Source organism: Stenella coeruleoalba, assembly GCF_951394435.1.
Source record: "Stenella coeruleoalba genome assembly, chromosome: 10".
Taxonomy (NCBI): domain Eukaryota; kingdom Metazoa; phylum Chordata; class Mammalia; order Artiodactyla; family Delphinidae; genus Stenella; species Stenella coeruleoalba.
Window position 1 is genome coordinate 42,169,520 of NC_137156.1, and position 26,602 is coordinate 42,196,121.

The window sequence follows — 26,602 nt, forward strand, 5'->3', positions numbered from 1 at the left end:
AGATCTTGCCTTGTTCTAAACTGAGTTTATTGAAGCCACACAACTGGAACTTCCTCATTCCCCTCTATCACCCCAAACCTTCCTATTTCATTCATGTATCTGAAAAAGTCTTTCTCTTTTTATTGCCATGTGTGACAATTATTTGGATTCCAATCAACATTTGGAGAGTAATTTCTCTTTTCTTCTCCTTTTTATCTTCAATTTATCCTAAGTACAGTTGACTTTCACTTGACTCAGAAACTTAGGAAGATCTTTTCTAGCTTAAAAGCTATTTTTCCTTAGTGTTGCTTTTCTCTCAAGAGAGTCTCATCTTTTCCCTTGTTTTCACTTCCAAAATTCTTGAAGGACTGCTTACATCTGCTGCCTTCATTTTTTCATTTTAATTCACTCTTTACCTTTTTGAAATATTGCTTCTACCTTTAACACTGTTCCATTGAAGGTTTTTGGTGCCCCATTACTTATAAAACGCAATAATGCTTTCTTTTCTTTTATCCTTTTAGCCATTTCTTGCAGCATTTTATTCTTTTGAGAATCCTCTCTCCATGTTTTTTTTTTTTTTTTTCTTCCCCCTGTCTTGGTTTACAGGAAATCCTCTTCAGGTAATTCTCAGTCTCTTCAATTTCTTCTCTGATAATCCTTTCCCTAACTCTTCATAAGGTCCATGCTTCCAAATGCTGTCTACTATCTTCTTTATTTACACACTCTCTGTAGGCAATGTGAACGACCCCATCGGCATGGAGATCTATTAGTCACAGCAGGCCAGGGACAGTGCTATATGAGGATAGTAAGATCCATGATAAACAATCTGCCCAGTTCTTCTAAGACCTTTTTCTCCTAGCCGGTTTCCATGTACCTAAACTGCTGCCAGTGATTCTGCAGGTCAACAGTTCTTGAGTGGTAACTACTTTATGAAAGTATTCTACCCAGCACCTAATGACACAAAGCCCCTCTGTCTTGATTGGTTATCCATGTGAGGAGTTTCCAATCCTGGGGAGGCCAGAAAGGTATCTCTATTCTTCATGAATATTTTTGACTGAGTTGTGTGTGGGCAAGCCCCATTCTGAAGAGGTGGACGATTTTTCTGTCTCGCTTGTTTTCTTCCAGAATGGGTTCTAGCTGGGTTCCCTGGGTGGTGGCTTTGTTAGTGACGGTAGTCAGGCTGGATTCCTCCATGACTCAAGGCAGAGATGCTCCAGGTAAGGACACAGTGATTTCTTTCATGTGTACATGCAAAAACTGGCGTGGGGGAGGAAGGCCTTTCCCTACAGGTCCAGGCTCCAGTCCACACCGGAAGGGGCTTCTAGGTTCAAAGAGAGTCTTCTTCCCTTTGACAGGAAATTATTCCTTCCCTCTTTACCACATGCAATGGACCGGCAGGAAAAGGGTCTTCCTGTCCCACAGCCACGGATTCAAGGAGTCCGGAGGCAGGAAAAAGGGAAACATTGCTTGCTTAGGGTCCTTATGGTATTAATGTCAGTCTGGAGAGCTGTAATAAATGGAGGCAGTCTGAGAATAGCTGCTATCCTTCAGCCAGGAGTTTGATGATTGTGACTGTTTCCATATGTATCCAATTGAGGTATATGTGAATAAAAGAACTTGGAAACGAAGGTTGCTTCATTTGACATTTTTAAGCCCCTATAATATGGTCAGATTGTAGGAAGCGATCTTGAGAAATGAGAGAAATTGAATGTATTAGAAATTGTATTAGGACATGGCTCAAACCCATGTCCCCTGCACTGGCAGGCAGATTCTTAACCACTGCGCCACCAGGGAAATCCCCCACCTTTTTTTTTCAGATGTAAATGTACTTTTTATTAAATCAGAGAAAGATACAGTATACATGGTATCAGTCAATCATATGGCTACTTTGGATTACATTTTAATGCACTCATTGTCCTATGTACTCCTCTGTACAAGTATTAAAAAAAAACTCAGGTATTTGAATAATCTTCTGTAAATTTTTATTATTAACTGGGGTTATAGGGAGGGTATACATGTATTAGATGTATTAGAATGTATTAGAAATTGAATGCCTGTCCTCGTGTTACCAGGTACATGTATTTACTGCTGTTATATTTCTAGCTGAGGAGTTAAGCTATGCAAACATGAAGTGATATTACATTCTGAAAACATATTTATCAGAAGAAAACCGGATATAACATGCTAAAAAACAGAACTCCTTTGAACGTCAAAGTCTCATTAAACACAAAAGAGGAACAAACCTAGGGGTGTGGAGGGTGGGTGGGAGGAGATCATTATTCTTGGAGAACAGAAACCTCTCTGAGCTTATGATATCCATTGAACAACAACAACACATGCACAATCAGTAAGATCTAAACTCTGACACAGATCTGACTGAAAACTAACTTTTAAAATATTTTTATTTAGAATGTAAGACAAAATAGAGATTTGGAGGTTAGAGCATTGTTTGAAATTAGCTGAGTTCGAGATGAGTCTGGCTGACCCAGGAAGGATGCTGCTGTCCTGACACTCAGTCCAGTAGTTCCTCTGAACGTAGAAATGAAGGAAAATCTACTGCTTGAGATCAGTAACAATTATCCTTCAAGTCTCAACTGAAATGCCATTTCTTCAGGGAGATCTTTCCTGATCAACTTACATTATTAACCCATTTGAATGTCCTTTTATATTGTTCTCAAGTGCACAGAATGGAGTTAATCTTCCCCAGTGACTTCACAGCACCTTGTAATCACTGATCAGAACAAGGACGCTCTCCTCTCTTCCCTTGTCTCCATTCTCACTCCCTCCCTTCCATTCTAATGTGTCTGGTATGTCTTTAAGTATGAGGGTGGCTTTTAGGAAGATGTAGCATTGTTTTCCTGTGTGTATTTTAAAAAATATTTTTTTATTGGAGTGTAACTGCTTTACAATATTGTGATAGTTTCTCCTGTACAATGAAATGAGTCAGCTATATGTATACATATATCCCCTTCCTCTTAGGCCTCCCTCCCACCCCCGATCCCACCCATCTAGGTCATCACAGAGCACTGAGCTGATCTTCTTGTGCGTTATAGCATGTTCCCACTAGCTATCTATTTTACACATGGTTGTGTATATACGTTATTCCTAATCTCCCAATTCGTCCCACCCTCTCCTTCGCCTCCCTTTCCACATATCTGTTCTCTACATCTGCATCTCTACTCCTGACCTGCAAATAGGTTCATCTGTACCATTTTTCTAGATTCCATGTACATGTGTTAATATGATATTTATTTTTCTCTTTCTGGCTTACTTCACTCTGTATGACAAACTCTAGGTCCATCTACATCTCTGCAAATGATCCAATTTCGTTCCTTTTCATGGCTGAGTAATATTCCATTGTATATATGTACCACATCTTCTTTATCCATTCATCTGTCGATGGACACTTAGGTTGTTTCCATGTCCTGGCTATTGTAAATAGTGCTGCAATGAACATTGGGGTACACGTGTCCTTTTGAATTATGGTTTTCTCAGGGTATATGCCCAGTAGTGGGATTGCTTGGTCATATGGTAGTTCTAGTTTTAGTTTTTTAAGGAACCTCCATCCTGTTCTCCATAGAGGCTGTATCAATTTACATTCCCACCAGCAGTGCAAGGAGGTTCCTTTTCTCCACACCCTCTTCAGCATTTATTGTTTGTAGATTTTTTGATGATGGCCATTCTGACAGGTGTGAGGTGATACCTCATTGTAGTTTTGATATGCATTTCTCCAATAATTAGTGATATTGATCAGCCTTTCATGTGCCTCTCGGCCATCTGTATGTCTACTTTGGTGAAATGTCTACTTTGGTGAAATATCTATTTAGGTCTTCTGCCATTTTTGATTGGGTTGTTTGTTTTTTTTGATATTGAGTTGCATGAGATGTTTGTGTATTTTGGAGATTAATCCTTCTTCTGTTGCTTTGTTTGCAAATATTTTCTCCCATTCTGAAGATTGTCTTTTCATCTTGTTTATGGTTTCCTTTGCTCTGCAAAAGCTTTTAAGTTTTATCAGGTCCCATTTGTTTTTATTTTCCTTACTCTAGGAGGTGGAGTCAGAAAAGATCTTGCTGTGGTTTATGTCAAAGAGTGTTTTTCCTATGTTTTCCTCTAAGAGTTTTCTAGTGTCCAGTCTTACATTTAGGTCTTTAGTCCATTTGGAGTGTATTTTTGGATATGGTGTTAGGGAGTGTTCTAATTTCATTCTTTTACATGTAGCTGTCCTGTTTTCCCAGCACCACTTATTGAAGAGATTGTCTTTCCTTCACTGTATGTTCTTACCTCCTTTGCCATAGTTTAGGTGACCATAGGTGCGTGGGTTTAATCTCTGGGCTTTCTATCCTGTTCCACTGATCTATATTTCTGTTTTTGTGCCAATACGATACTGTCTTAATTAATGTAGCTTTGTAGTATAGTTTGAAGTTGGAGAGCCTGATTCCTCCAGCTCCGCTTTTCTTTCTCAAGATTGCTTTGGCTATTCAGGGTCTTTTGTTTTCCATACAAATTGTAAAATCTTTTGTTCTAATTCTGTGAAAAATGCCATTGGTAATTTGATAGGGATTGCATTGAATCTGTAGATCGCTTTGGGTAGTATGGTCATTTTCACAATATTGATTCTTCCCATCCAAGAACATGGCATATCTCTCCATCTGTTTGTGTCATGTTTGATTTCTTTCATCAGTGTTTTATAGTATTCTGAGTACAGGTCTCTTGCCTCCTTAGATAGGTTTATCCCTATGTATTTTATTCTTTGTGTTGCGATGGTAAATGAGTTTGTTTCCTTAATTTCTCTTTCTGATTTTTCATTGTTAATGAATAGGAATGCAAGAGATTTGTGTGCATTAATTTTGTATCCTGCAACTTTACCAAATTCATTGATTAGCCCTAGTAGTTTTCTGGTGGCAACTTTAGGATTTTCTATGTATAGTATCATGTCATCTGCAAACAGTGACAGTTTTACTTCTTTTCCATTTTGTATTCCTTTTATTTCTTTTTCTTCTCTGATTGCCATGGTTAGGACTTCCAAAACTATGTTGAATAATAGTGGTGAGAGTGGACATCCTTGTCTGGTTTCTGATCTTAGTGGAAAGGCTTTCAGTTTTTCACCATTGAGAATGATGTTTGCCGTGGGTTTGTCATATATGGCCTTTATTATTCAGTGAGCCAAAAAGTGCCTTTCATTTTTTAAGTAAAAATAAAAGGCACATTTTTCATTTTCACCAAGAACTTTATTGAACAACTTATTCACCATTTTTTTTACACTACCTTCTGCCAGTTTTCAGGCAAATTCATAATTCCATCTTCCCAAAACTTTTTATATTTTTGAGCAAAGAGCTGTTTCGGGTGCCTTGTATGGTCTTCCAGGGAATTGAATTTTTTTCCATTAAGAGAATATTGTGAAAACCAAAATACATGGAAATCCAAAGGTGCAATATCTGGTCAATACAGCAGATGAATCAGAACTTCCCAGTGAAGCTGTAACAGTTTCTGCCTGGTCATCAAAGAAACATGAGGTCCTGCATTATCCTGATGGAAGATTATGCGTTTTCTGTTGATAATTCTGGAAGCTTTTCATCGAGTGCTGCTTTCAGTTGGTCTAATTGGGAGCAGTACTTGTTGGAATTAATCGTTTGGTTTTCTGCAAGGAGCTCATAATAGAGGACTCCCTTCCAATCCCACCATATACACAGCATCACCTTCTTTGGATGAAGACCGGCCTTTGGTGTGGTTGTTGGATGTTCATTTCGCTTGCCCCACGATCTCTTCCTTTCCACATTATTGTATAGTAACCACTTTTCTTCGCCAATCACAATTTGTTTTAAAAATGGAACTCTTTCATTATGTTTCAGTAGAGAATCACATGCGGAAATATGGCCAAGAACGTTTTTTCTGCTTAACTTACAGAGAACCCAAACATCAAAGCCATTAACATAACCAAGCTGGTGCAAATTATTTTCAGTGCTTGATTTGGATATTTTGAGTATGTCGGCTGTCTCCTGCATGGTATAACGCTGACTGTTCTCAATTACTGTTTTAATTTGATCGCTATCAACTTCAACTGGTCTACCCGACAGTGGAGCATTGTCCAGCGAGAAATCTCCAGTACAAAACTTCGTGAACCACTTTTGACACGTTTGATCAGTCACAGCACCTTCTCCATACATTGCACAAATCTTTTTTGTGCGTTTCAGTTGCGTTTTTACCTTTCTTGAAATAGTAAAGCCTAATATGTTGAAAATGTTGCTTTTTTCTTCCATCTTCAATATTAAAATGGCTACACAAATATTCACCAATTTTGATAATTTTTAAAAAATGTATGCCGATATGACAGCTGTCGTATACAATCTAACAAAGTTGTTTTGAATGAATTTAAAGACAACTAAGTTCTACTAGAGCCATATTACAGAAAAAAACACACAAACCTTTTGGCCCACCCAATATGTTGAGGTAGGTTCCCTCTATGCCCATTTTCTGGAGAATTTTTTTTTTTTTATCATAAATGTGTGTTAAATTTTGTCAAAAGATTTTTCTGCATCTACTGAGATGATCATATGCTTTATTTATTTATTTGTTTGTTTGTTTATTTTTGGCTGCATTGGGTCTTTGTTGCTGCATGCAGGCTTTCTCTAGTTGTGGTGAGTGGGGGCTACTCTTCATTGCGGTGTGTGGGCTTCTCATTGTGGTGGCTTCTCTTGTTGCAGAGCACGGGCTCTAGGCACACAGGCTTCAGTAGTTGTGGCATGCAGGCTCTGTAGTTGTGGATCACGGGCTTAGTTACTCTGCAGCATGTGGGATCTTCCTGGACCAGGGCTCGAACCCATGTCTCCTGCATTGGCAGGTGGATTCTTAACCACTGAGCATCCAGGGAAGCCTGATAATATGGTTTTTATTCCTTAATTTGTTAATATGGTGTATCACGTTTATTGATTTGTGTATATTGAAGAATCCTTGCATTCCTGGGACAAATCCCACTTGATCATGGTGTATGATCCTTTTAATGTGTTGTTGGATTCTGTTCGCTAGTATTTTGTTGACGATTTTTGTGACTATGTTCATCAGAGATATTGGTCTGTAAGTTTCTTTTTGTGTGTGTGATATCTTTGTCTGGTTTTGGTATCAGGGTGATGGTGGCCTCATAGAACGAATTTAGGAGTGTTCCTCCCTCTGAAATCTTTTGGAAGAGTTTGAGAAGTATAGGTGTCAGCTCTTCTCTAAATGTTTGATAGAATTCGCCTATGAAGCCAACTCGTCCTGGACTTTTGTTTATTGGAAGACTTTTAATCACAGTTTTAATTTCATTACTTGTGATAGGTCTGTTTATATTTTCTAATTCTTCCTGGTTCAGTCTTAGAAAATTGTACCTTTCTAAGAATTTGTCCATTTCTTCCAGGTTGTCCATTTTATTGGCATATAGTTGTTTGTAGTAGTCTCTTATAATCCTTTGAATTTCTGTGGTGTCAGTTGTAATTCTCCTTTTTCATTTCTAATTTTATTGATTTGCATCCTCTCCTTCTTTTTTCTTGATGAGTCTGGCTAAAGGTGTATCAATTTTGTTTATCTTCTCAAAGAACCAACTTTTAGTTTTATTGACATTGCTATTGTTTTCTTCGTTTCTATTTCATTTATTTCTGCTCTGATCTTTATGATTTCTTTCCTTCTACTGACTTGGGTTTTCTTTGTTCTTCTGTCTCTAGTTGCTTTAGGTGTAAGGTTAGATTTTTCATTTGAGGTTTTTCTTGTTTCTTGAGGTGAGATTGAATTGCTATAAACTTTTCTCTTAGGAAGCCTTTTGCTGTGTCCCATAGGTTTTGGGTTGTCGTGTTTTCGTTGTCATTTATTTCTATGTATTTTTTTTTTTTCGGTACGCGGGCCTCTCACTGTTGTGGCCTCTCCCGCTGCGGAGCACAGGCTCGGGACACGCAGGCTCAGCGGCCATTGCTCATGGGCCCAGCCGCTCCACGGCATGTGGGATCTTCCCGGACCGGGGCATGAACCCGTGTCCCCTGCATCGGCAGGTGGACTCTCAACCACTGCGCCACCAGGGAAGCCCTTTCTATGTATTTTTTAATTTCCTCTGTGATTTCTGCAGTGATCTCTTGGTTATTTAGTAGTGCACTATTTAGTCTCCATCTATTTGTGTTTTTTACAGTTTTTTTTTCCTGTAATTGATTTCTAATCTCATAGTGTTGTGGTCGGAAAAGATGCTTGATACGATTTCAGTTTTCTTAAATTTTTGAGGCTTGACTTGTGACCCAAGATATGACCTACCCTGGAGAATGTTCCACGTGAATCTGAGAAGAAAGTGTATTCTGCTGCTTTAGGTGGAATGTCCTATAAGTATCAGTCAAATCTATCTGGTCTATTATGTCATTTAAAGCTTGTGTTTCCTTATTTATTTCCTGTCTGGATGATCTGTCCATTGGTGTAAGTGGGGTGTTAAAGTCCCCCACTATTACTGTGTTCCTGTTGACTTCCTCTTTTATGGCTGTTAGCATTTGCCTTATGTATTGAGGTGCTCCTATGTTGGGAGGATATTTAAATCATATTTATTTTATTTAAATCATAAATATTTATAATTGTTATATCTTCTTCTTGGATTGATCACTTGGTCATTATGTAGTGTCCTTCATTATCTCTTGTAACAGTCTTTATTTTAAAGTCTATTTTATCTGATATGAGTATTGCTACTCCAGCTTTCTTTTGATTTCCATTTGCATGGGATATCCTTTTCCATCCCCTCACTTTCAGTCTGTATGTGTCCCTAGATCTGAAGTGGGTCTCTTGTAGACAGCACATATATGGATCTTGTTTTAGTATCCATTCAGTCAGTCTGAGTCTTGGTTGGGGCATTTAATCCATTTACATTCAAGGTAATTATCAATATGTATGTTCCTACTGCAATTTTCTTAATTGTCTTGGGTTTGTTTTTGTGGGTCTTTTTCTTCTCTCGTGTTTTCCGCCTCGAGAAGTTCCTTTAGCATTTGTTGTAAAGCTGGTTTGGTGGTGTTGAATTCTCTTAGCTTTTGCTTGTCTGAAAAGCTTTTGACTTCTCCATCGAATCTGAATGAGATCCTTGCTGGGTAGAGTGATCTTTGTTGTAGGTATTTCCCTTTCATCACTTTAAATATGTCCTGCCACTTCCTTCTGGCCTGCAGACTTTCTGATGAAAAATCAGCTGATAACCTTATGGGGATTCCCCGTATGTTATTTTTTGTTTTCCCTTGCTGCTTTAAAATTTTTTCTTTTTATTTAATTTTTGTTAGTTTGATTAATATGTGTCTTGGTGTGTTTCTCCTAGGGTTTCTCCTGTATGGGACTCTCTGTGTTTTCTGAACTTGGGTGGCTATTTCCTTTCCCATGTTAGGGAAGTTTTTGACTATAATCTCTTCAAATATTTTCTCAGACCCTTTCTTTTTGTTTTCTTCTGAGACTTTTTTTTTTTTTTTTGCGGTACGCGGGCCTCTCACTGCTGCAGCCTCCCCCGCCGCGGAGCACAGGCCCCGGATGTGCAGGCCCAGTGGCCATGGCCCATGGGCCCAACCGCTCCGCGGCACGCGGGATCCCCCCGGACTGGGGCACGAACCCACGTCCCCCACATCGGCAGGCGGACCCCCAACCACTACGCCACCAGGGAAGCCCCTTCTGAGACTTTTATAATTCGAATGTTGGTGTATTTCATGTTGTCCTAGAGGTCTCTGAGACTGTTTTCAATTCTCTTCATTCTTTTTCCTTTATTATGCTCCTTGGCAGTTATTTCCACCATTCTATCTTCAAGCTCACGTATTTGTTCTTCTGCCTCAGTTTTTGTGTTATTGATTCCTTCTATTGTATTTTTTATTTCAGTTACTGTGTTGTTCATCTTTGTTGATTCTTTAGTTCTTCTGGGTCTTTGTTAAACATTTCTTGTATTTTCTCGATCCATGCCTGAATTCTATTTCCAAGATTCTGAATCATCTTTACTATCATTACTCTGAATTCTTTTTCAGGTAGGTTGCCTATTTCTTCTTCATTTAGTTGGTCTTGTCGGTTTTTATCTTGCTCCTTCATCTGTAAGATATTTTTTTATTGTCTCATTTTTTTTTTTTTTTTTTTGGATGGGTGGGACTGTGTTCCTGTCTTATTGGTGGTTTGGCCTGAGGCTTCCAGCCCTGGAGTTTGTAGGCTGTTGGGTAGAGCTGGGTCTTGGTGCTGAGATGAGGACCTCTGGGAGACCTCACTCTGATTAATATTCCCTGGGGTCTGAGGCTGTCTGTTCATCCAGCGATTTGGACTCAGTGCTCCCACCATAGGAGCTGACCCCTGACCCCTGGCCTGGGAACCAAGATCCTGCAAGCTGCACAGGGTGGCAAAAAAATAAAAAAGGGCAGAAAGTAACAAAGAGTAAACAATAATAAAAGATTAGAAAACTAACAGATATGTTAGAAAAAATAAAATATAAATGAAACAACAACCAGAAGGTAAAACAGAATCACAGTAGCAAAAATATAGGAAAAAAAAGGCCGGAAAAGGCCTTGGCTATGTGGGGTGGGGCTTAGGCATGGGCATCGTTTAGGTGGGGGCGGGGCCTTATGCTTAAGCCCTTGGGGTGGGGGGTGGGAATTAGGTTCAGTGCTGTTGGAGGGGCCCTGATGTGCCTCTGGCCTCAGAGTAGGGATGATCAGGCCTGAGACCTTAGCAGGCTCCCCATTCACATTTACTCTTCTTCCCCTACCCCCTCTCTCCCACACCCTTAGGACCCACATGGCAGGAGGGGTCCCCGGATGGTGGAGGACTCAGGGCCCGAGTGGGCAGGAGAAATGCTATCCACGTTCCCCCGAGTCCTCTGAAACTCCAAGGGTCCCTCCAGGCACAGGAACCCCTCCCCTCCCCCAGCCACCCCTCAGGGGCACTGGTTCCCTCCAACCTCCACTTCTCTTTCCCCCTCGCTCTCCCCCATGTCCTCCCCAGTCACTTGGGGGTTCCTTCTATCCCCTTGGGTGTCAAGGTCCCCCATAAGCCTCTGGTAGGTGCCCTAGTTGTGGGGAGACACGATCTCCACATCCTCCTAGTCCGCCATCTTGACTCCGCTCCCTCCTGTATTTTTAAATTTTAATGAATGTCATTGTGCGATGAATCACATTCTGTTTCTTTTCTTACCTAACACAATGCTTTTGAGTTCTACCTCGGTGCTGGTGTTCGTGAATCCAAACCTGTCTTTATTGATAGGGAAGCAGATCAGGGAGGGGAAGTGTCTGTTTCTATGTAAAATGAACTAGAACTTAAGTGAATTGAGACCAATCCAGGTCCATTTACCAGTTTGTCTCTTAAAATTGTCCAGATCTTCAAATCTAAGACAACTATCACCACCTTAGTTTGTTTGGGTTGCTACGACAAATGCCACAGATCGCATTGCTTATAAACAACAGAAATTTATTTCTCAAAGTTCTGGAGGCTGGGAAGTCCGAGATCAAGGCTGCAGCATGGTTGTGTTCTGGGAAAGGCTTTCTTTCTGGTTCAGAGCGGGCACCTTCTCTCTGTGCCATCACATGGTGGAAGGGGCTAGGGAGCTCTCTGGAACCTCTTTTCTAGGGACACTAATCCCTTTCATCAAGAATCCATGCTCCTGACCTAAGTACCTCCCCCAACACTGCCGACTAATACCATTACCCTTGGGGGTTGGGGTTTCAACATGTGAATGGAGGGAACACAAACATCCAGACCACAATACACAATCATACTTTTTCTTACCTATGAAGACTGATTAAATAGCTTTGGGAAATTAAATTGTTTTGGAGAACATGCCAATTAGAAAAGAGTTACATTGTATGAAAGTCAGTATAGATTTCAAACTAATCACTATCAATACTAATAAGGTACTTTGAAAGTGGAAAATCATAATGGAGAATGGATTTGCATTTTTACTTATTTATTTAAAATTTATTTTTAAAAATATTTATTTATTTTGGTCTGTGTTGGGTCTTTGTTGCTGCACACGGGATTTTTGTAGTTGCAGCGCGCGGACTTCTCATTGTGGTGGCTTCTCCTGCTGCGGAGCACAGGCTCTAGGCGTGCGGGCTTCAGTAGTTGTAGCACACGGGCTCAGTAGTTATGGCTCTTGGGATCTAGAGTGCAGGCTCAGTAGTTGTGGCGCGCAGGCTTAGTTGCTCCGTGGCATGTGGGATCTTCCTGGAACAGGGCTCAAACCCATGTCCCCTGCATTGGCAGAGAGATTCTTAACCACTATGTCACCAGGGAAGTCCCTAAAATTTATTTTGTATTGAAGTATGGTTGAATCACAATGTTGTGTTCATTACTGCTGTACAGCAAAGTGACTCAGTTATACATCCTTTTTCATATTCTTTTCCATTATGGTTTATCACAGGATATTGAAGGATTTGGATTTTTTAATTCATTCTTCAGTGGAAGTGTTTAATATAAAAGTTTCCAGAAAAGGTTTAAGTTAACCCTATATTCACCATATTATTACAACCACTAGAACTGTGCATACAAGGCCAATGATGATGATGATGATGATAAAAGGCATCTTCAAGTCATGAGTTAATACTATTTTACCCAACATAGATAGAGGTAATGAGGTCATTACCTTACTAGAGCCAACAGAGGGGATGAGGTCTCTGAGTAATCGTGCAAAGGAAAATGTCCAGAAGAAAATTCATTAAAAAAAAATTTTTTTTTGGCTGTGCCACCTGGAATCTTAGTTCCCCAATCAGGGATTGAACCTGTGCCTCCTGCAGTGGAAGCACAGAGTCTTAACCACTGGACCACCAGGGAAGTCCACAGAAGAAAATTCTTGAGAAAACCCATAGTGAGTGGAAAGCAGAAGGGTAGTTTATTTCACACCTACTATGAACCTACTCTGCATTTCTTTACCCCACCTCCATCCTCCTTTCACTTTACTCCAGAAGGAATATGTAGAATTAACCTACTAACGGCAAGAATACTATTGAACTATTCCATACAGGGCTGGGAATTCTTGGGCTTCTGAAAGCTTGGCTTGGAGAAACTTAGCACAGTGTCTGGCAAAATGCAAACAGTCTATAAATATTGGTCAAAGGAATGAATATTTGTTGAATGAAAGTTTATGTCTCTGGACACATTCTGACTTGCTTCTTTGGGTTACAGGTCTCCTGTCTGGCTGGCCTGGTAGGCTGGACCTCAGGCTTCTTTCAAAGAAGAATGGATGTCTCTTTGCTAAGAGGAACCAGGGTGGGGCCCAGGGGAGCAGAGGCTACTTTGGCCGATTTACTGAGGTCAAAGGCCTCTTCTCCAATCAATGTGGTCTGGCATAATAAACCAGGTATGGGTTTCCTAATTGGGGCTGGTTCATAGTCTTTTTTTTGGTTTTCTAGAAGATTTTGTGATTCAGGCAAAGGCTGACTGTTACTTCACCAATGGGACAGAAAATGTGCAGTTTGTGGTCAGATTCATCTTTAACCTGGAGGAGTATGCACGTTTTGACAGCAACTTGGGGATGTTTGTGGCCTTGACGGAGCTGGGCCAGCCTGACGCTGAGCTGTGGAACAATCGGCCCGATATACTGGCAAGGAGTAGAGCCTCTGTGGATGCGCTCTGCAGACACAACTACAGGCTGGGTGCACCCTTCACTGTGGGGAGAAAAGGTGAGGTGTAAGGTGGGGACTGCAGGGATTCAGGAATCTCCCCCGTGTGAGCCTGGCTGTGGCTCTTCTTCCTTGTACTGGGCAGTTTCCTGCTTCAGGATAGATGGGTCAGGAGCAGGGGAGTCTGTATACATTCTATCCTCAATTGTGACTCACTCACTATCCTCAGGGGTCAGTTCATGGTGGTCTTGGGTCCCAGACCCCCAGTTCTCAGGGACTTTAAGGGCTAGTGTCTTCCCAAATACAAGGGGCAATTGTGGGCATGTGATAAAGCCTAAATCCTCCTTGCAACACTAACATATCCAGTGTTTGAGTCTTTGGGGGTGAGATTTTCCCACATTTCCAGTTTCTACTTGGGTGATTTGGGAAAGAAATATGGGGCTGAGATAACCTTTAATGAAACTCCTGTGTTGGCTTTGTGGATTTCCTTCACCATGTCTCATGTCTTCTCTCCCCCGCTAGTGCAACCAGAGGTGACAGTGTATCCAGAGAGGATCCCAGCCTTGCAGCACCACAATCTGCTGCTTTGCTCTGTGACAGGTTTCTATCCAGGGGACATCAAGATCACGTGGTTCCGGAATGGGCAGGAACAGAGAGAGGGGGTCATGTCCACTGGCCTCATTAGGAATGGAGACTGGACCTTTCAGACAATGGTGATGCTGGCAATGACTCCTGAACTTGGAGAGGTCTACACCTGCCTTGTTGATCATCCCAGCTTGCTGAGCCCTGTTTCTGTGGAGTGGAGTGAGAATCAGCTTATACTTTCTGGACAAAACTCGGCTCAATCTGACTCAAGACCTGTGTTACCTCTGTGTTCATCTTGGCTTCAACACTAGTTCTTCTTCCCTCTGATCTGAGGGAGTCATAGAAATTGGGGTCTTTGGGTTGGGGTGGGAAAAAACATGGCTATCCTTGGATCTTCCAAGAAATATGGAGGTGTAATCACCTTGTCACTTACTTCCAACTTTGGGAACTACTGTCCTCTAATGCTTTGGTCTTGGCATTTAGGGGGGCATTATAAGAATCATTAACAGAAACTCCATGAGTACAAACCTTGGCTTCCAAGATGTAGTCCTTCCCTAGATAGCATTGGATTGGTGTCCAGCACAGGTTCTGGGATTTCAGGAAGGTACACCAAATACTGGGAGCTTTTGGCTCACTTTAATACATGTTTTCCATAGGAGCTCAGTCTGAATATCCTTGGAGAAAGATGCTGAGTGGAATTGCAGCCTTCCTGGTTGGGCTAGTCTTCCTTCTGGTGGGGATCGTCATCCACACCAGGGCTCGGAAAGGTAATGAGCTCTGAGGAGTACCCCTGCCACCTGCCCCCTGGCTTTCCCCGCTTCCCACTTTTCCTAACATCTAAGATGCAAGGCAGGGAGGGCTGATCATACCTCTCAGGGATCACTGGGATAAGATGTAAGTGACTCTGGCTGGGTGCGCTGTCTGCTGAGTCCCTGTGCTGGAGGGTGGGGGACTCACGGGACTTTATCACTGTCCCTGCAGGTCCCAAGAGCAGTTCTTCGTCCACAGCCACATTAAGGTCCTAATAGAAGCTTCTCCCCCTGGAGCCTGAAGAGGGATTGAGTGGCCCTGGATTAAGTGAAGGACATTCATGAGGTCAATGTTCTGGATGACTCGTTTCCATGAGAGCTTGGCGGAGTCCTGAACTGATTCTAGAGTCTTGTGTTCTGAGATCACGCATCTCTCATCTTTGTGCCCTTCTTCCTCCTCCTTGTCTATAATAGTCCCCATTTCCAAGGACCAGAAATTCCCCTAAGACCTAGCTCCTTCCAATCCCAAACTTTTTACTTTTCTGTGGTCCAGCCCTAACCCTCTAAGTCGTGATCTCCATCTTTCTCTCTTCCAAAGGCAGCCCCACAGTCTTCAGAAGACAAACGTTCAGATAGTCACTGCTCCCTTTTCATTGTTTTTTAAAAGACTTTTTCCTTTAAAATAAAACTGTGATAGAGATTACCACATAAAATGTATAATTCAATACATGACTTAAGGCAAAACCCCTGTAATCAATGCTCAGTTCAAGAAATAGAACTTTTCCTGCTGCTGCATAAGTCTCCCTGCTGCAGGCCAATCAAAGCCCACTCCCTCCTCTCAAAAGTAGTCATATCCTTGCAAACTATTTGGGCCTTGAATTTCCTTTGAGGGATGATTTTATTACACTTAACAATTTTTAAAAAATCATCTGTAGGACTATACAGATTGTCTAGTTTCGGGGTCAGCTTTGGTAAATTTTGTGGGGTAGATTGATTAGGGTACAAAGTATTTGTCATTCATCTCATGGAGATGTAGCTGGCCCTGGACTTAGACCATTCTGAGAGTACATCTAAAGAAGGCTTACAGCTTTTACTTTCCTATTGGAAGTCCTGAGCCATCAGGAAAGAAGTTTGCCTTCATTGCTGATGGGACCACATAGGCCACGTTAGAGGCCCTGGAATTGCTGAGGGAGAGAGTATCTCTGTGTCCCAGTTGAGCCTCCAGAGGACCCCAGCCCCAGCTACCATCTGCCTGCAACCATATGAGAGACCCTCTGTGAATACCACCTTCTAAGCTCAGTCAACTCCCAGAACTGTGAAAAATCATTAAATGGCTGTAGTTTTAAGCCACTAAGTTTGGGTGTAATTTGTTATACAGAAATAGATCATGAAATATTGTTTTTCAAAGAATTTTATCAAAACGACAAATCTACCGGCACAAAATTCTTTATATCCTGTTAGTATCTTTTAATGTTTGTAGAATCTGTAGCAATTGCATCTTTTTGTTACAGACGTTAATAATTTGTAATTTGGATTTTTCTTCCTTATCAGTCTTGCAGGTGGTTTATCAAAAAAAAAAAAAAAAAGAAGAAAAAAAGAAAACTCTAGCTTTGTGATTTTCTTTATTATACATCTATTGTCCATTCTATTTCCTCTCTTATCTTCGTTATTTCCTTTCTTCTCCTTTTTTTTGGCATGTGTTTCTCCAGTTTACACAGCACCATTTGTTGAAGACCCTATCCTTTCCCCATTGGATATTCTTGGCTCCCTTGTCAAATATTAGTTGAATATATATGGAAGGGTTTAATTCTGGGCTCTCTTTTCTGTTCCACTGGTCTATGTGTCCATTTTAATGTCAGTACTATACTGTTTTTATTACTATAGTTTAAAACCAGGAAGTACGATACCTCTGGCTTTGTTCTTCCTTCTCAGGGTTGCTTTGGGTATTCTGGGTCTTTTGTAGTTTGTGATTTTTTTGCTAGACAGGTTGCTAGTCCTACATCATTCACTTAAAACTTGGTATATTAGTCCTTTGCACGGCTATACCACAATTCATCCATTCTCTCTCTTAAAATTAAGACTGTTTCTTTTCTCTTCAGTTACTTTTTTTATATGTCATCTTGGCACATGTATGAGAATTTATTTAAAATGTTTTTATCTAGGATGGAAGTCTGGGATTATCCAACTACCCAAAGGGATATACACCAATATTTAACATATTTTATAATTTTTTGATGTACAGAATTTTCATAATCAAGACAAAGTTGTCAGTTTTTCTTTTTGAATTTGGAAATAATTTTGTTATTCCTAACCTGGTGCAACAAACATTCAATTACAAGTCTCTTTAAGCTCATGTAGGATTGTTTCTTTTAGATAGATATTGTCTTAGTCCATTCAGGATACTACAACCAAATACCATAAACTGAGTAGCTTATAAACAGCAGAAATTTATATTTCACAGTTCTGGAGGTGGGAAGTCTGAGATCAGGATACCAGCAAGGTCGAGTTCTGGTGAAAACCCTCTTCTAGGTTTGCAGACTGTCAATATCTCACTGTGGCCTCACATGGTGGAAGGGAAGACCCTGGTCTTTTTGGCCCTTTATAAGGGCACTAATCCCATTCATAAGGGATCCACCTTCAGGACTTAATCACCCCCCAAACCTCTACGTCTTAATACCATCACATTAGGGACTAGGTTTCAGCAGATACATTTTGTAGAGGCACAGAACATTGCAGATATATGGATGTGGATTTTATTGTTGTGTCAATCATGTAACATTTGCACTTTAATATTTTAATAGATACCACCAAGCTCCCACTCATTCATGATGCTACTAATAATATACGAGAGAATCTACTCCCACAGACTCTTGTAAATCCTTTATTTAAAAAACCCAGACTATTATATTTGCCAATTTGGGGGAGAAATATTTCATCACATTGCTATTTGAATTTGTTTCTGATTATTGGTGTGTTTGAGTAAATATTTTATGTTTATTGGCTTTTGGTGTATTTGATTCTGTAAATAGTCTGTATCTTTGCCCACTTTTCTGTTGTTTATTTTTGTTCATTTATTTGTTGATTTGTTGGCAATTTTACATAATAAGAAAGTTAGCCCATTGTCAGCCTTATGTGTTGCAAAGTTTTCTGAGCTTTATATATTTCTTTAAAATTTATTTAATCCATGCAAATAAATTTAAAATTTTTATTCAAATACATATTTTTCTTTATGTCTTCTACACTTTCTATCTTGCTTAGGAAGACTCTTTCTTTTAAGAAAGATTATTTTAACAGGCTTCTTGAGGTATAATTTACTTACCACAAATTCACTCTTTGTACATGTAAAATTTAATGCTTTCAGTGAATTATAGTTTTTTTCTTTTATTTTTTTATTGAGGTAACATTGGTTTATAACACTATATAAGTTTTATGTTACAACCTTATATTTCTATTTTTGTACACACTAGAGCATGCTCACTGCCAGATTTAGTTTCCATTCATCTTCATAGAGTTTATCCCCTTTACCAATTTCACCCTCCTCCCACTTCTGGGTATTTATCCAAAGACTATGAAAACTCTAACTCGAAAAGATATATGCGTCCCCATGTTTATCACAGCATTATTTGCAATAGCCAAGATATGGAAACAACCTAAGTGCCCACCAACAGATGAACGGATAAAAAAAAGATGTGGTATATATATATACATACATATATATATATGTATACACACACGCACACACATACAATGGAATACTATCAGCCATAAAAAAAGATGAAGTCTTGCCATTCGCAACCACATGGATGGACCTTGAGTGTATGACCCTAAGTAAAATAAATCAGATAGAGAAATCTGTATGATTTTACTGATACGTGGACTGCAAAAACAAGTAAATAAAAACAAAATAAACAAGACATATCAAACAAAAATAAATGCTTAGATACAGAGAACAGAGTAGTGGTTACAGTGGTGTCTTTTGATTCGTTAATTCAATCTATTTACATTTAGGGCGAATATTGATAGATGAGGACATGGTACTGCCGTTCTATCTTTTGTTTTCTGGTTGTTTTATGTCTCTATTGCTTCTTTTTTCCTTGTGTTTCTGTCTGCCATTTTAGTTTGGTGGTGTTAAAGGACGTTTTTCTCAGTTTCCTCTTTTTTAATGTTTCATGTCTCTGCTCTAGGTTTATGTTTTGTTGTTACCATGAGATTTGTATAAAACATCTCATATATAAAATAGTCTTTTATTCTGCTGATAGCATCTTATTTTCATTTACCTATATGACTTCTGTATTTTTCCTCTTCCCTTTTTATGTTTTTGTTGTCTCAAATTATCCCTTATGTTGTGTTTGTTCTCAAATTGAAGTAGCTATAGTTATTTTTATGCCTCGCCCCCCTTTTACCTTTATGCTACAATAAATGTTTGAAAACCTATTCTGATACAGAGCTGCAATTTTCTGATTCTGTCTGTGTATCACCTTACTCAAAGTTGTGTGTACTTTTTACCTTTTTGAAAGCAGCTCTTTTGCCCCTTTCCTATTTGCCCATTTCTGTTCCTCTCTAACCTTAAAAGAATCTAATTATAGGAATGAGATCACTAGGCAATTGAAACTAACTCCCGACTTATGCTCTCCTGAATGCACACCATGCCTTGTCTAACCTGTTGATTCTTTTCCTAGATAAAAAGCAGTTAAAAAATGACTAGCTCTCTACCCCCAGCAGCTCAACAACCCCCCCCCCCCCCCCCCCGCCCCAAGCAATCCTGCAGTAGATCACGCAGGCAAGATAACATCTGAAGAGAGAGTCAGCCAGTCTGCACTCAATGGAGAATGATGCAGAACCCAGCCTCCTGCCTTGGTGTTTCACTGAGATTCTTTCCTTCCATTTTTCCCTTTAAAAACTGTCATGGCTGAGCAGAATCTTTGGAGTTGGTTTGGGAAACAAGTCCACCTTCTCCCCAGATTTCTGGCTTTTCTGATTAAAGCACGTTTCCTTCCTACTGACACTTGCCTCTCAAATTATTGGCTTAAGAATGGCGAGCAACTGAACCTGGGTTCAGTTACATTTTTATTTCTGGTAGAAGAGCTCCTTCTTACATCTTTTGTAAGGAAGGTATATGTTGATGAGCTCTCTCAGCTTTCGTTTGTCTGAGAAAGTCTTTATTTCTCCTTCATCTCTGAATGACAACCTTGTTGGATAGAGTATTCTTGGCTAACAGTTATCTTTCAGTATTTTGAGAATGTCATTCCACTCCCTCTTGACCTGTAGAATTTCTGCTAAGAACTCTGCTGATAAACTAATGGGGGTTCCTTTGCAGGTTACTATCCTTTTTTCCCTGGATGCCTTTAAAAAATTCTCTGTCATTGACTTTTTTTTTTTTTTTTCTTTTTTTGGCTGTGCTGTGCAACATGTGGAATCTTAGTTCCCTGACCAGGGATTGAACCCGAGCCCCCTGCAGTGGAAGCACGAAGTCCTAACCACTGGACCACCAGGGAAGTCCCTGTCATTGACTTTTGACAATTTTAATATAATGTGTCTTGGAGATGGTCTTTTTGCATTGAGTTAATGAGGGGCTCTATTTGCTTCATTGACTTGTAGATTCAGTTCCTTCCCCTGGTTGGTAAGTTCTCAGCCATTCTTTCTTTTTTATTATATTTTAAAAGAAATTATTTATTTTATTTATTCTTTTTTTTTGGCTGCGTTGGGTCTTCGTTGCTGCGTGCGGGCTTTCTCTAGTTGAGGCGAGTGGGGGCTACTCTTCCTTGTGGTGAGTGGGCTTCTTATTGCGGTGGCTTCTCCTGTTGTGGAGCATGGGCTGTAGGCACAGGGGCTTCAGTAGTAACTCGTGGGCTCTAGAGCGCAGGCTCAGTAGTTGTGGCTCACGGGCTTAGTTACTCCGCGGCATGTGGGATCTTCCCGGACCAGGGCTCGAACCTGTGTCCCCTGCATTGGCAGGTGGATTCTTAACCACTGCGCCACCAGGGAAGCCCCGCAGCCATTATTTCTTTAAATAAACTTCTCTCATCCCTTCTCGCTCTCTTCTTCTGAGATACCCATCACCCTAATGTTGCCCTTCCTGAAAGAGTCAAATGGCTCTCACAGAATTTCCGCATTCTAAAAAGATTTCAGTGCTTGCTTTGCCAGTACATATACTAAAATTGGAACCATAAAGAGAGAGATTAGCATGGCCCCTGCGCAAGGATGACACGCAAATTCGTGAAGCATTCCATATTTTTATAGATAGCTAGTGGGAAGCAGCCACATAGCAACAGGGAGATCAGCTTGATGCTTTGTGACCACCTAGAGGGGTGGAATAGGGAGGGTGGGAGGGAGACGCAAGAGGGAGGAGATATGGGGATATATGTATATGTATAGCTGATTCACTTTGTTATAAAGCAGAAACTAACACACCATTGTAAAGCAATTATACTCCAATCAAGATGTTAAAAAAATAAATAAAAAGATCTTTCTCTTCTACTAGTATCATTTCTACATTTCTATCTTTGAGCTCACAAATTCTCTCTTCCATACGGTCTGCTCTATTTCCAGTGCTTTCTCAAGAAGTCTTCATCTCGTTTATTAGTTCTTTAGCTCCAGAATTTCTATTTGGTTCTTTTTTTTTTTTTTTTTTTTTTTAGGGTTTCAATCTCTTTGGGAAATTATTCCTTCTGTTCTGCCTTTGTGAGTTTCGTTGCTCGTTGAGTTTCTTCCTGACAGTTGTTTTGAATTCTCTGTCAGTTAGAGCACCATACCTCATGACCTTATGATTGTTTTCTGGAGAATTATTTACTTTTGTGGTACACTATTGCTGTGGTTCTTCATGGTGCTTGATGAGTTGTCCTCTGCCAGCACATTTGAAGTAGCGAGCACACTTCTATTCTGATGAATCGTGGGTTTAGAAGTTAGAGGCTTTTCTTTTGTTTTCCAGTAGGTGGCACTAGAGCACACGGTTTTGGTTTCTCTTCCCTGAGCTGCCTCTGGTTATATTTGAGTTCTTCTGTCAGAGGTGTTGCAAGGTGCTCTCACTGTCACTTCTTGTGCCTCTGGAGTCATTGGTGCTTTGCTGCTGCCCGTGTTGCTGGTGTTGCCACCTGAGGCTCTGAGATGGGGGCTCTTCTGCTGTGTCTGGGGTCCCCTGAGTTGCCATTGGCTGTTGTTTCAACCTCCAAGTACTTCCTCTTTCCCAGAGGTCAGGGAGTGGGTCTGATCACAGGGTTGGTTCTCCCCACAACCAGCCCCCGCCCCTAAGTGGGGTCCAACTGTCACCTCATTAATATAACGAGACACCTTTGTGGCTCTCATCACTTTGGAAATTCCAAGCGTTTTAGGAGAACTGTGCCAGGAATGGCGAAAAAGACCAAATATAGATTTCATTTTATGAAACCTAATATCACACTCTGGGAAAAATTAAGTTGCCTCTTGTGTAATTAAAAATTTGTTAAGATGATAAGTCTCATGGAAAGGATTCTTATGACAATAAAGGTGGGGAACACAGGGAAATTTTTGGAGGTGATGGATATATTTAGCTATTGGACAGCTACATTGATCAGCTCTGGAGGTGCCCTACCTGGGGCCCATCTGCTATGTAAAATAAGTAAAAAACAAATCAAAGCCAAATTGATTGGGTTTTCTCTACTACTAGCAGCAGAAAGTGTCTTCATTGAAATAGTCATGCCATACATTTTAATTCAACCTTATAATTTCACACCAGGTTTCAAATAAAATGAGAGGAATCATTTCTTCATCTCAGATAACAAAGCAAGAGTAAAGCTGCAACTTTGGGATCAAATAAAACTTATCTCAACTGTATGTCTATTGCAGACATGACTATCTCCTTATTAAATTCCTATAGCATGAGGACTTATTTAGTGTAAATAATATACAATGCAACTAAGATGTTCAAAAAATAGACTGAATTTGCTTAAAAATAGAATAATAGTCTCTGACACTGGAGGAATTGTGCTCAAATGATTATTACTTTGAAATAAACTTCTAAATCAATCACTTACATTTAGGATTTCTTTCTATTTGACGCTGACTCTTCAAATGGAACAAAATAGCAGAATCCTCTATTTTCTCAACCAATTTCTTTCTCTGAGACTTGTCCAACAACTTTATATAATCTATATTACTTATAATTACTTCTAGTATAATAATTTACTTATATTCCCAAAGTCTATGGAATTTAGAATTATATAATGATTTAATAGTTGCACAATGTTTTATACAAGGGTAGAATATTTCTTTGATTTACTTTTCTAGCTTGTTTCTAATCACATACTTTTTGTCAAGTTTGTTTCCATTCTTATCGTCTGTTTTCAGTTTATGTAACTCCTTTTTAATCTTTTGGATTAAATTTACCATTTACCAATCCCATTGACCATTGCAACAAAAAGAATAAAATACCTAGGAATAAACCTACATAGGGAGACAAAAGACCTGCATGCAGAAAATTATAAGACACTGATGAAAGAAATTAAAGATGATAAAGACAGATGGAGAGATATACCATGTTCTTGGATTGGAAGAATCAATATTGTGAAAATGGCTATACTACCCAAAGCAATCTACAGATTCAATGCAATCTCTTTCAAATTACCAATGGCATTTTTTACAGAACTAGAACAAAAAATCTTAAAATTTGTATGGAGACACAAAAGACCCCAAAGAGCCAAAGCAGTCTTGAGGGAAAAAAACGGAGCTGGAGGACTCAGACTCCCTGACTTCAGACTATACTACAAAGCTACAGTAATCAAGACAATATGGTACTGGCACAAAAACAGAAACAAAGATCAATGGAACAAGATAGAAAACCCAGAGATAAACCCATGCACCTATGGTCAACTAATCTATGACAAAGGAGGCAAGGATATACAATGGAGAAAAGACAGCCTCTTCAATAAGTGGTGCTGGGAAAACTGGACTGCTACATGTAAAAGAATGAAATTAGAACACTCCCTAACACCATACACAAAAATAAACTCAAAATGGATTAAAGACCTAAATGTAAGACCAGGCACTATAAAACTCTTAGAGGAAAACATAGGAAGAATACTCTTTGACATAAATCACAGCAACATATTTTTTGATCCACTTCTTAGAGTAATGGAAATAAAAACAAAAATAAACAAGTGGACCTCATGAAACTTGAAAGCTTTTGCACAGCAAAGGAAACCATAAACAAGATGAAAAGACAACCCTCAGAATGGGAGAAAATATTTGTAAATGAATCATTGGACAAAGGATTAATCTCCAAAATATATAAACAGATCATGCAGTTCAATATTAAAAAAAAAAAAAACAAGCCAATCCAAAAATGGGCAGAACACCTAAATAGACATTTCTCCAAAGAAGACATACAGATGGCCAAGAAGCACATGAAAAGCTGCTCAACATCACTAATTATTAGAGAAATGCAAATCAAAACTACAATGTGGTATCACCCCACACCAGTTAGAATGGGCATCATCAGAAAATCTACAAACAACAAACGCTGGAGAGGGTGTGGAGAAAAGGGATCCCTCTTGCACTGTTGGTGGGAATGTAAATTGATACAGCCACTATGGAGAACAGTATGGAGGTTCCTTAAAGAACTAAAAATAGAATTACCATATGACCCAGCAATCCCACTACTGGGCATATACCCAGAGGAAACCATAATTCAAAAAGAAACATGCACCCCAATGTTCATTGCAGTACTATTTACAATAGCCAGGTCATGGGAGCAACCTAAACGCCCATCAACAAATGAATGGATAAAGAAGATGTGGTACATATATACAATGGAATATTAGTCAGCCATGAAAAGGAATGAAATTGGGTCATTTGTAGAGACATGGATGGATCTAGAGACTATCATACAGAATGAAGTAAGTCAGAAAGAGAAAAACAAATATCGTATATTAATGCATATATATGGAACCTAGAAAATGGTACAGATGAACTGGTTTGCAGAGCAGAAATTGAGACACAGATGTAGAGAAAAGACATATGGACACCAAGGGGGGGAAGCGGTGGGGGGTGGGGGTGGGGGTGTGATGAATTGGGCAATTGGGATTGACATGTATACACTGATGTGTATAAAATGGATGACTAATAAGAAAAAAAAATAAAGTTGTACCTAATATAAAAGGGGTTTTTAATATGTGTTTGCCGAATAAATTAATCAATTAATTAATTTACTGGTGCACACTATATTTAGTGTTTAGTGATATAAAAAAATAAAATTTTGATTACATAAAATATTTGAATGTTCTTCAATTTAAAATGATTAAACAAGATATTCAGACAAGTCAAGCTTTCAAATCTGTCCGTTACAACATATTTTCTCATTGTCATTTAGGCAACCACTTTTACAAACCTTCCATTGTTTCTATATACACATGTGAGTAGAATATAATGGAATAGAATGGGTATAGCTAGATAGTCTTATTCTCCTCCTCTAATTTATTAAGCAAAATGTTGTATACTACACATACTCTCCTGTACCTTGCTCCAAATATATTTTGGAGATTATTCCATAGCAGGGTACAGAGAGCTTCTCATTTTTTTCTAGCTGCAGGGTACTTCATCGTTTATATCAGTGTATTCATGCGTTCCCTTTTGTTTCCCAGCATTTTCTGTTTTCTGCTAAGGTAAGGTCCATACAAGATTCTCTCATGACAGACAGTTTGTCACACTATCTGGTGGGGGGCCTCAGAAATACATCTTTTCCACTACAGTGGCTTTGTCCTGATAGCTTTCTGAAAAGAGCACATCCCAAGTCAGAGTCAGCATGCCACTGATTTTTATTCAAGAGATAGAAAAAAAAATTGAGGTGTTGAAGTCTACCCTTAATAATAAAAGGAAAGTTCTAGAAGTACCCAGGTTTAGATATTTTCTTTTTAAAAAATCAGGGAAAAGAGACAAAAGAATGTGATTGAAGGCATCATATACTTACAAGTTACCTGCATGTCTTGTATTTGTTGTCCCCTTTCTGTATCCCATGGTGTGAAGGGACTTGTGTGTTTGTCTTTGAGAATGCAAAGATGTAGGAGACCAGGAAGTGGGTTCAGTAAGGGCTTTCTCCTAGCTCAGGGCAACACGCCTAAATACAGAATGCAGAAAACCCCCGAGATAAAACGGGGAAGGAAGCAAGGAAACCTTCCAGATCACATGTGTCCAAAATTCCGGAATGTAAATGAAAACGATCTTTGTTTTGTGATGCAACTCTCCCTTTCTCTTTTCCTTCTATTTCTTGTCCTTGATGCTGTATGAAGCAGAGGATTCACTCCCTGTGTATTTCAGAAAATAAATATAAGGAAATGAGGGCCAAAGGAGGCAGCAAGGGTAGAAAGCAAAGAGGATCAGGAAAGAATGAAATAAGGTACTGGAATCAACACTGGGAACTTCCAGGTCCAGGTTAGGGGCTGAGGAAGCCATCCAGGACATTTCCTGCAGGGTCATTCAACCAGATCCTGAGCAAACCAGATCCTGAGAAAGTACTCTTGTTGTGAAGAATGAGTGCTAAGCAGGAAAACTTTTCGTGCTGTGAAGAAGCTGGGACAGAAGGTTCTTCTTTGTTTTTAAAATTTTTTTTTATTGAAGTAGAGTTGATTTACAGTGCTGTGTCAATCTCTGCTGTACAGCAAAGGGACTCAGTTATACACATATAGACATTCTTTTTTATATTCTTTTCCATTATGGTTCATCACAGGAGATTAGATATAGTTCCCTGCACTATATTAGGAC

The 26,602-nt window shown here is 39.6% G+C and overlaps 1 protein-coding gene across 4 annotated transcripts; it reads left to right on the forward strand.

The window, feature by feature from the left end:
• Positions 1 to 1,079: 1,079 nt before the first annotated feature.
• Positions 1,080 to 21,139, forward strand: LOC307192245 (HLA class II histocompatibility antigen, DO beta chain-like). Of its 4 annotated transcripts, XR_013830015.1 has the most exons (6): positions 1,080 to 1,196; positions 13,329 to 13,598; positions 14,061 to 14,342; positions 14,780 to 14,890; positions 15,105 to 15,218; positions 20,295 to 21,139. XR_013830015.1 is itself a non-coding variant. In XM_079932949.1 (5 exons), the coding sequence occupies exons 1-5, from the start codon at positions 1,106 to 1,108 to the stop codon at positions 15,146 to 15,148; spliced, it is 798 nt and encodes a 265-aa protein (XP_079789075.1). In that variant the 5' UTR covers positions 1,080 to 1,105; the 3' UTR covers positions 15,149 to 16,235. The 4 variants fall into 4 exon arrangements, 3 of the variants coding, with proteins under 3 accessions (XP_079789075.1, XP_079789077.1, XP_079789076.1); XM_079932949.1 differs by lacking the exon at positions 20,295 to 21,139 and having other exon boundaries at positions 15,105 to 16,235; XM_079932951.1 differs by lacking the exon at positions 20,295 to 21,139 and having other exon boundaries at positions 14,061 to 14,138; positions 15,105 to 16,235.
• Positions 21,140 to 26,602: the final 5,463 nt, after the last annotated feature.